Source organism: Lactuca saligna, chromosome 5, assembly GCF_052625555.1.
Source record: "Lactuca saligna cultivar CGN05327 chromosome 5, ASM5262555v1, whole genome shotgun sequence".
Classification (NCBI taxonomy): Eukaryota; Viridiplantae; Streptophyta; class Magnoliopsida; order Asterales; family Asteraceae; genus Lactuca; species Lactuca saligna.
Genome location: NC_136421.1, coordinates 288593474 through 288604745, shown reverse-complemented (window position 1 = coordinate 288604745; position 11272 = coordinate 288593474). Strand labels below are relative to the sequence as shown.

Sequence of the window (11272 nt, the reverse complement as noted above, 5' to 3'; positions counted from 1 at the left end):
TATAGTAATAACAACTAGTTCCTTGAATCTCCTTAGCTTTGAAAGCAAGTACCACAAGTGTAGTACCTCTAATGGCTTACAAACACCAAGAGCAAAAGGATGACTTAGGAAAAAAGGAGAAGCACCCAAAAACATCTAGAAACCCTAAGGAAACTCTTGGCCACGTTTTTGGTGCTCTAAGGGTCCTTAAATAGTGAGGCTATTAGGGTTATCAAACAATGAAACCCTAATTTGACTGTTTAGGCCCTAAGCAGCCCATGGATTCCTTTAAGATATCCCTTGGACGATTTATAATGGGCTTCCCCATAGAATTCGTCCAACATATATATTATTAGGTAATCCATAGCCCAATTGCAATTATCTTATAATTACAAATCAAGTCCCCTAAGTTTAATTAATCTCTTTTAGCCAGAAAATTAATTCTTAATTAATTATTGACTAATATTAATTAAACAATATGATTTCTCTTTTAATATATTATTCATATAATATATTAATAAATCATAATTAATCTTCTTTCTCCATAAATCATCCTATCAAGTTGTTTTGGTGAAGGCAACCCAAAAGGATCGTGCACAATCGTGTCAAGTACATACCAAAATAATTATGGACTTAGACACTAATCCAACAGTCTCCCACTTGGATAAGTCTAATAAGTATTCTGCGTATAACTTCAGATCCTGATTAGCAATCGTAGCTTTGAAAAGCCGTTGTCAACTCTGATCTTATCAGAAGCGTGTCCTTTAGAAAAGGGATCATATATTCCTCCATTCTAGATATCGTATAGACATGAGACATGGATTTTGATCATTCTTTCAGTCTATGTTCTGTTTCCCGATTTCCGATTTATGACGACTGACAACAGACTACAATTGAACACATCAACTTAGTCTCGGCTTGGCCAAGCGCTTATGTGCCATCACTAAATCATCGAGGGGCCCACAGATATCGCTTGTATCCCACTTTGAGTAAAAGGAATGGATAAACTTCGACTCATATGCTCTCTTGCACTCACTCATCGAATCACACACAACAATAAGTTTTATGACACCAAGTTACTGGTGCGTTTACTTATTATCATTGTGCAACCGACCAACAAATAACAACTCACACGTCTCGGTTTCAAGAATATACAATATTATCGACTCACAATCACTCGTGATAAAATCCATGAAGTGATTCTTGTGAGCATGGGTTTAATTCAATGCTCAAAATCATATTCATAAGCACTCATAAACGTTGCAGCAAACCTTTTCTATGTCTAATAAACTTTATATAGTCTACAAACCAATTCATGATAGTCTTCATTCATACCTACTTCCAACATATGAACGACTGTGGACCATTCGAATAATTTGATTATTCTGAAATAATTAATTATTTAGGAAGTAAAACATGCAAAGTGAAACACAAGAATAATACTAATCCTATATGGTCCCACACCTTTGAGTATAAATAAAACACCTTTTATTCATCACCATATCGATTACTCATTATTTGTCGTTTCTGTTAATTAACTTATTACTTGAATTATTACTACAACTGTCTCATGCTCTTAGCATGTACACAATGTTTACCTATGGTCATTACGTTGTGAAATAGATCAAATGAACAGAATTCCAATCATACTCATTTAACAACTCCCAATCCTTATCACAAGTGTAAGAATATTAAATTCTTTCCACTTATAGAATATGTTATATTCTAATGTTTAATGTAACGATCCTTTCGTAATGTCACTGCACTAAAGTCACAATGACTATTGTCAATGAAATTACAAAGTCCTCTATTGGAGATTGTTACAAGACAATTCCATAGACATGATGTCTCTCACTCAAAGTAAATTCCTTTGAACATCCTTTTGCATAAAATTTTCTAATCTAAACATAGACTCTCAATATCCAACTCCCAATATGGAAACATTTTCATATTTGCCATATGACAACTCATTCTTAATAGAATCTTATATATTCATAATAATGTTGATATAGTCCATCCAATACCATACTTCCAACTACTCACAAGCGACCAGTCCTCAGCGAACTTTGGATCGTCCTTTGATAGTTATTTAATTATCTTAGTCAAAACCGATTCTTGTCCTTTTTCCCTCTTAATGCGCTAGACATTTGGAAAATTTTAGAATGGTCAAATATTATAGCACTTGCAATCGATCCTATACCCGAAGTGTATGGGACATGATGTATAATGTCTTACATAAAGATACGATACTCTATCAATCTTCTGCCATAATATTTTATGTGTCACGTTCTTACAATTCGAACTATGAAGAGGGATGCAGTAATCATAATCGAAATTTAAGAACACACTATGTATCCTTTGACTAAATTTATTAAAATTTCTCAATCTAAGCTTTAGATTTTGAAACGAAGTATAATATTCTCTCTCTTAATTATAGCAAAACAACTTTTCAACCCTTACGACTTTGCAAAGTATAACTCTTGTTTTCTATAATTAATATTGCTAGCTTGCAATACTTGCCTTAATAATCATACAAGCATAACATTTATGCTCCCACTATCATGATGATTATTATCATATAAGCATAACACTTATGCTCCCACTAGCTTTGACATGTATTCAGAAAACAGCCGAACTTCTAGAAACAATACCTATTGAATTTCTTAAGTTCATATTTTTAATACCCAATTGCCAAATCTCACAATTCTAACTATGGAAAGGGATGCCGTAACCATAATCGAATTCGAGAATACAATTTTCACAATTGCTATCTTCTTAAAATCTCTCTTAGTGAAAGCATTTCCTCACAATCATTTTCATGAAGGAGGGAATCTTATGACACTTCGATTTTATGGTGTATGTGTTCCTATCCATGTGAATTTGCCAAAACCAAAGTTTGTGACAAATCCAAACTCATATGGACTGAACTTTCTCAATCTTGATTTCTTGCCTTATGGTAACACGAGTGCCCACCATGTCTTCCAAGTAGTTTAGCAAGTTATCCTTACATATCAATGTACTTTCCATCGATCAAGGTGCTTTGTCTTTATGAATTTAAATGAGAACTCATAGAACTCACATGCATAATTAACTCAAGAGTTAGTGTAGCTTTTATCAAGACAAAACACTTCACAAAATTGGTCATAGTTGGTCTTTGTCTTATCCAAGACATCACAACTTACCAATTTCAAATGTGCAAGAATAAGAAAACCTTTTTCCAAATTTCACATTTGATGAATGTTATACACGCCATTGCAAGGATAAATAAATAATATAAAATCAAAATTTATTTTATTGCGGAATAATTTGTCCTTACAATGCAATTCAATTGAAAAACTATGTTAATACATATTTCTTTGCAATCTATTCTAACTCCAAGTAGTAGCTCAAGAATCTAATCTTCAAGTGATGCGATCGAAATCCATTTCTTCACGATTAGATTCAGCTCACTTCTTCCCTTAAGCTTCCTCTCTTTTCTTCATTCCTACAAAACATCAAAATGTAATCTTATCACATCATGTATTAAGAATCTAGAATAGGAACTTAAAAGAGTTAGTTAATGGGTTTCACCTGAAGTAGAGCCATACGTTTTGACTCTCCCATCTCTTAGATCTTTCAAGTAAATAGGGCAGCTTCGTTGAATAGAATCCTTGATGTGACACCCAAATGAAACATCAAGCTAGGATCCAACACAATACTCTACAACCTAGAAGAGGGACACCGTAATCTAGTTGCAGAATATTTGAAGGTAGGTAAATGACGATTTACCAATTTCCACCATGAAAACGAAAAGGAAATTTAAGTTTCAAATCTATTGAAAACTCCTAGATATTTTGAGATTCATTGAACTTTACAATGGCATGTTAAATCTCAATATGCCCCTCGATTTGTGACTGGGATGCCGAGGATCACAAAACAGGGTGTGAATAACCATGCAAACTTACATGGTGCCCCCAATGCTACAGTCCCCTATTCGATGTGCCAGTTAACCACACATGCTCCACCGAACTATGACAAACATTGAGTCGCCATTTTCCACCTTTGCTTAGAACTCAATTAATGTGTCGGTTAACCATACACGCTCCACTAACGTATTAGCAAGGGGTACAAAGTGTAATTTCATGGAATTGCATCAATTCAATTTTTCCTAAATTAACTAAGATTGGGAATTTTGTAAACATTTATTTACTTTATTATTCATTATAGTTTTAATGGGTGATAGTGGACACCCATTAAACGGTCATTTTATAGGCCATAACCTTATACCCCCCTTATAGATCGGCTTCGTGAATGAGGCCTAATAACGGTAAGACTAGCAGTTTAAGTTATACATATATGATATTAAACTTTTAATGTTATATATATATATATATATATATATATATATATATATATATATATATATATATATATATATATATATTATAGGGTGTAGTTTACACTTTCAAAATACTAGGTGGTTTAAACTATTAATTATACCTTTAATTTAATTAGTCTTAAACCTTTTTAATTTATGGCTTATCAATTCTTTCTTTTAATTAAACTTGTAATTAAATCAATAAACCACAAGGGTGTAAATTTGAACCTTTCAAAATTAGGGTTTTAGAATTTAGACTTTCAAAAATTAAACTTTGAATCAAAATTTAAATTCCAAACTTGAGGGTAAGTTTTTGAAACTTTTCAAAACATAAGTAAGAACATTCTAGATCAAATTACAAATAATAATAATTAACCAATTAATTAGTAATTATCTAAATATAACCTAATTCAATTTCTTGCAAGATAGTATATGAAATAATTCAAATAAATCAAGTTTATCACATAAGGAAATGATTATCTAATTAATTTGACAATTATCTTTTATTTTCTTTTAAATTAAACAATTAATTTAACCTAATCCCTTAAATCCCCTAGAATTCGAAATTATGGGATGGGATAATTCAAAATCTTTAATTACCAAATTTAAACATTTAAGGATAATTACAAGATATTTCATTATCCAAATCCCTTAAATTTAGGATCTAATCTTGGGGAAGGAGGTAATTTCAAAATTCTAGGGTTAGACAACCCTAAAATCGAAATCTTGGGGCCAAAGAAAAAGGTTTAGGAAATCTTACCAAAAATTTCGAAATTTAGGGTTTAGAAACCCTAATTTCGAAAATCAAGCCTCTAGGGTTTATTAGCCATAAACCCTAATTGTTATATTCATACATTTGTATCAAATCTAATTGAAAACAAAAAAAAAAAAAAAAAAAAAAAAAAAAAAAAAAAAAAAAAAAAAAAAAAAACCAAAAGCTCTGATACCACTGATGGGTTTTATACAAACAATCTTATGTGTGCATGCAACCGTAGAGTTGGATCTATGTTTTCACTATTAGTTATACAACTTTATGAGCACAAAAAGAAACCTGGCATGCTAGTACTATTTTTGAAATCCACAGCGAAGAATAGAATAGATACCTTTTGTTGTTATATAGTAATAACAACTAGTTCCTTGAATCTCCTTAGCTTTGAAAGCAAGTACCACAAGTGCAGTACCTCTAATGGCTTACAAACACCAAGAGCAAGAGGATGACTTAGGAAAAGAGGAGAAGCACCCAAAAACATTTAGAAACCCTAAGGAAACTCTTGGCCACGTTTTTGGTGCTCTAGGGGTCCTTAAATAGTGAGGCTATTAGGGTTATCAAACAAGGAAATCCTAATTTGACTGCTTAGGCCCTAAGCAGCCCATGGATTCCTTTAACATATCCCTTGGAAGATTTATAATGGGCTTCCCGATAGAATTCGTCCAACCTATATATTATTAGGTAATCCATAGCCCAATTGTAATTATCTTATAATTACAAATCCAGTCCCCTAAGTTTAATTAATCTCTTTTAGCCACAAAATTAATTCTTAATTAACTATTGACTAATATTAATTAAACAATATGATTTCTCTTTTAATATATTATTCATATAATATATTAATAAATCATAATTAATCTTCTTTCTCTATAAATCATTCTATCAAGCTGCTTTGGTGAAGGCAACCCAAAAGAACCATGCACAACCGGGTCAAGTACATACCGAAATAGTTATGGGCTTAGACACTAATCCAACATTAGTTACCTATACAGATGTGGGTTGTCATAATCTGATGAAAATAGGTATTTTTGATTCAATATAGGTGTTCTTCAAATATTCTATATTGCATATTAATGGGGTTTTAATTATTTTTCATTAGTGTATATATAACATTATTCAGGATATTTGAAAATCTTTTGAGTACATGAATGAATTTGGGGTTGGTTTTGGTTTTGATTTCTATTGTTTAATAATACATGTTTTGATGTTCGATGTTTTATTTGATCTTTTTGCAAGGTTTATTTGTTGATTACTTGATTTTTTGTGTTGATTTATTTTATGTTAGTTAGTTGCTTCTCAGTTGAACAGTATTATAAAAATCCATAATATTTATTACATAAGAAAAGAAGAATTGAAGCAAGTTGCAAGCACGTGTGGTCCTTTGGATTGTCAAATTTTCCATCATTCCTACTCGAGTTTGAGTGTTTGACTCTTTTCTTTTAATGGAGGTTGTTGCCATTTTAATATTTTGTTTAAAGCTGTAGTTGAAAAGGTCAGAAGTAGTTGTCTAGATTTAATGGATGCTCCTTTTGTATTGAGTAAGTTTAAAAAAGAGATAGAAGTAAAGTCTTGTTGGTTGTTGGCAATTTTTTTGTTCTCTCTTCATTTCCTTCACAGACACACGAAACCAGGGAAGTTTCTTTTCTTTTTCATTTTTCTGCTTAAAACAAGTGATTAAAGAAGGCAATAAACCAACATTTGGTATCAGAGAGCTCCAAGTTTATGCCAAAATATCCACCCCGATCTGCATCCATGGTAGATTCGTCAAGGAACAAGAAGGATGGGCAGATTACACTACACTATCCTATGCTATCAAGAAACCATTACGTTGCATGGGCCATTAAAATGAAAGTGCTCATGCAAGCACAAGGTGTTTGGGAAGCTCTAGAGCCCAGTAAACCAGAAGATGTAGTTGAAGTTAGAAAAGATAAGATGGCACTTGTAGCCATCTATCAAGGAATCCCATAAGATATGTTGTTGTCTTTGGTAGAAAAACAAACAGTAATGGAAGCATGGGTTACTCTAAAACTCACGTACATGGGGGCTGATAGATTAAAGACAGCAAGGGTGCAGACGTTAAAAGCAGAATTTGAAGTTTTAAGTATGAAAGAGATGGAGACAGTGGATGAGTTTGCTATGAAGATAAACAATATTATAAGCAATATTCGGGTGTTAGGAGTCAAAGTTAAGGAAACTTATGTAGTGAAGAAGCTACTACGGGCAGTTCCATCAAAGTTTTTGCAGATTGCATCAACCATTGAGCAATTCACGGATCTTGATAAGATGACTGTTGAAGAAGTTGTTGGTAGGTTGAAAGCTCACAAGGAGAGAATCTGAGGGCACAGTGAAGTTGAAGAAAAGAAGCTTCTATTGACTCACTAAGAGTGGTCTAAAAGAAACAAGAAGCAAAGTGAAGCGGACTCAAAATGCTCTCACAGATCCTACCATAGCAATCCAAGCAATCAACGAGGTCGTGGAAGAAGTCATGGCAGATGGAAAAACTATAACAACCGTGGTAAAGGCCATGGAAGATGTCATGGAAGAGGCATAGTTGACCAACAATGAGAAGGAAATCGTGGGACATCTAACAATCATTAAAAGAGAAAACTCCAATGTTATAACTGTCAAGAATTTGGGCATTATGCCTCAGAGTGTAGAAACCCAAGACGTGAAAGGAACCATGAAGCAAATCTGACCCAAGATCATGCTGAACCGACATTATTATTGGCTTCTTTTGACAACAATGAAGCAATAGAGGAGGTGTTCCTGAATGAAGAAAAAGTGACACCAAAACTAAAGCTAGCAAGTGATGAAACAACTCAGTCAAATGTGTGGTATCTAGACAATGGAGCAAGTAACCACATGACCGGTCAGAAAGATAAGTTTTGTAATCTTAACCAAACAACTCAAGGTTATGTAAAATTTGGAGATGGGTCCAAGGTGCGTATAGAGGGGAAAGGTTCTATTATTTTCCAGTGCAAGAATGGAGAGCAACGAAAGATGCAAGATGTTTACTATATCGCAAGCTTGTGTAATAATATCATATCTTTGAGTCAACTAGCAGAGAATGGTAACCGGATCTTGATACATGGATCATTTTTGTAGGTTCATGATGTAAAAGGGAGACTACTCATGAAGGTAAAAAAATCTCCATATTGTCTATATAAAATCATTTTGAATGAAGTTAGGTCCAAATGTCTGCTTCGAGAGACTTGTGAACAAACTTGGCTTTGGCATGCACGAATGGGTCATGTTAACTTTACTGCTCTCAAACACATGTCAGACAAGAACTTAGTTTGTAGACTACCAAAGATATACAACCCTACAGGGTTGTGTGAGGGATGTCTAGTGGGAAAGCAGACACAAAAATCATACCCATCACAAGCAAGCTTCAAGGCAAAATAGAGGCTTGAGCTAGTACACAGAGACCTTTATGGTCCTATTTCACCACCCAAACCTAATGGTAACCGATATTTTATGTTGTTAATTGATGATTTTACTCGAGTAATGTGGGTATATATGTTGAAGTCTAAGGATGAAGCCTTCAGTGTTTTCAAAAAGTTACGGATATCAGTTGAAACTGAAACTAGTGAAAAGTTAAAGACCTTCCGAACAGATCGTGTTGGTGAATTTCTATCTAAACAATTCACCACGTATTGTGAAGAAACCGGTCTAAAACGACACTACACAGAACCATATTCCCCACAGAAAAACGAAGTGGTGGAGAGAAAAAACCGAACTGTTGTAGATATGGCAAGAAGTATGCTCAAGAGTATGCATGTACCAGAAACATTATGGGGAGAGGCTGTACATCATGATGTTTATGTTCTTAATCGGGTGACCACAAAAGCCTTAAAAGATGCAACACCTTATGAAATGTGGATTGGAAGAAAGGCACAAGTTGATCACTTAAGAGTGTTTGGATGTGTTGCTCATGCAAGAAAAACAAGAAGACATCTTAAGAAACTTTATTATCGAAGAAAACGTTTGGTACACCTAGGATATGAGACAGGAACAAAAGCATACAGATTGTTTGATCCATAAACATGGAAAATATGCATCAGTAGGGATGTATGTTTTGAAGAAGATAAATCTTGGTCATGGGAAAAGTCAACTTTGTTTAGAAGTACACCGGGAGCAACTTTTACAATTGAAGGCTACTCTTCAGAAGATAACTATGAAGATGTGAGCAACAAGGAACATGAAATCTGGATGAATAGTCCTACACCAGAACAAACCCAATAGACAAGTGCACAAGTCTCTACACTTACACCCTCAAGTTCGACCAGTTCAGATGCTTCTGCAAGTACTGAATCAGAATCGACAGGTGGAGGATCCCTGAAATGGTATCATTCATTTGATGATATTTATGATGAGTGTAACGAACTTTTATTCATGCATGATAGTGAGGAGCCTATGTCATACTTCATGGCTAGTGAGAATGTTGATAGGGTAAATGCAATGAGAAGTGAATTGGAAGCCATTGAAAAAAAATAAAACTTGGAATCTGGTTGAACTCCAACCAGGTCGAAAACCCATTGGTCTCAAGTGGGTTTACAAACTGAAAAAGGATCCAGAAGGAAAAGTTTTGAAGCACAAGGCGAGGTTGGTAGCAAAGGGCTATGTTCAGAAACCCAGGATAGATTTTGATGAGGTCTTCGCACTTGTTGCTCGACTTGAAACAGTACGTATTTTGCTTGCCCTTGTAGATAAAAATGGATGGATTGTTCACCACCTTGATGTAAAATCTGCATTTCTAAACAGAGATTTGGAAGGATAAGTTTATGTAACTCAATCGTAGGGGTTTGTGAATCAAAATGAATCAAGAAAAGTATATAAGATGTCAAAAGCTTTGTATGGGCTTCGTCAAGCTCTTAGAGCTTGGAACTCCCGTCTGGATAAATGTCTGAAAATTTAGGATTTATAAGATACCCACAAGAGTATGCAGTTTACACAAGAAAAAGGAATGGTAAGCTCTTAATGGTTGGGGTGTATGTTGATGATTTGATTGTTACAGTAAATTGTAGTAATGAGGTGAAGCTCTTCAAAGAAAAAATGCAACAAGAGTTTGAAATGAGTGACCTTAGCTCATTGTCATATTACCTGGGTATTGAAGTGGGTCAACAAAAGGATGGTATTACTCTAAAGCAAACAGCTTATGCGAAAAATATCTTGGAGAAGGCAGGCATGGCTGAGTGCAACTCATGTAAATACCCAATGGAACCCAAGTTAGAGGTAACGAAAGATGAAGAGGGAGACCCAGTAAATCCCACGGAGTACAAAAGCATCATTGGAGGTATGAGATATCTCACACACACTCGACCTGACACTTCATATGCTTTCAGGATTGTAATTCAATTCATGGAGAGACCCATAGTCAAGCATCTACAAGAAATGAAACATATTATGAGGTATATCAAAGGAACCATTGATTATGGCTTAAAGTACACTAGGGGGAATGGAGAATACATTGTAACTGGGTACACAAATAGTGATCTTGCATGGGACATAAATGACAGACGCATCACATCAGGAATGTCATTTTATCTTAATGAAAATTTGGTTACTTGGGCGTCGCAAAAACATAGGAGTGTAGCTCTTTCCTCATGCGAAGCAGAATTCATGAAGGCAACAAGTGAAACGTGCCAAGGGATATGGATGCGTTGGTTCCTTAGCGAGTTAAAAGGAAAGAAAACTAGTCCTTTGGTGCTACATGTTGACAACAAATCAGCTATAGATCTGATAAAGAACCTAATGTTTCATGGGAGAAGAAAACACATAGACACAAGGTTTCATTTCATACGTGAATGTGTTGAGAATGGGGACATAAAATTCATCCATGTGAAAAGCATGGAATATAAGGCATAGATTCTCATAAAATCCATGGCAAGCAAGAAGTTTGAAGAAATGCGCAACTTACTGGGAGTGAAGCAGATAAAAATTATGGATTAAAAAGGAGAATATTATAATAATCCATAATACTTATTATATAATAAAAGAAGAATTGAATCAAGTTGCAAGTACGTGTGCTCCCTTGGGCTATCAAATTTTCCATTATTCCTACTCTAGATTGAGTGTTTGACTCTTTTCTTTTAATGAAGGCTGTTGCCATTTTAATGTTTTGTTTAAAGTTGTAGTTGAAAAGGCCAAAAGTAGTCATCTAGCTT

General features: G+C 34.3%; 1 protein-coding gene across 1 annotated transcript; it reads left to right on the top strand.

The window, feature by feature from the left end:
• The first annotated feature begins 7109 nt into the window (after positions 1–7109).
• Positions 7110–9885, top strand: LOC145046846 (uncharacterized). Its single transcript, XM_078995106.1, has 5 exons — positions 7110–7410; positions 7756–8045; positions 8211–8243; positions 8634–9095; positions 9676–9885. The coding sequence occupies exons 1-5, from the start codon at positions 7110–7112 to the stop codon at positions 9883–9885; spliced, it is 1296 nt and encodes a 431-aa protein (XP_078851232.1).
• The last annotated feature ends 1387 nt before the right edge of the window (positions 9886–11272 follow it).

Coding starts and splice junctions, on each gene's coding strand:
- LOC145046846 (XM_078995106.1), top strand. CDS start 7,110: ATGGAAGCATGGGTTACTCTAAAACTCACGTACATGGGGGCTGATAGA. Junction 7,411..7,755: donor GACTGTTGAAGAAGTTGTTG/GTAGGTTGAAAG, acceptor ATTATGCCTCAG/AGTGTAGAAACCCAAGACGT. Junction 8,244..8,633: donor AAGGGAGACTACTCATGAAG/GTAAAAAAATCT, acceptor TATATGTTGAAG/TCTAAGGATGAAGCCTTCAG.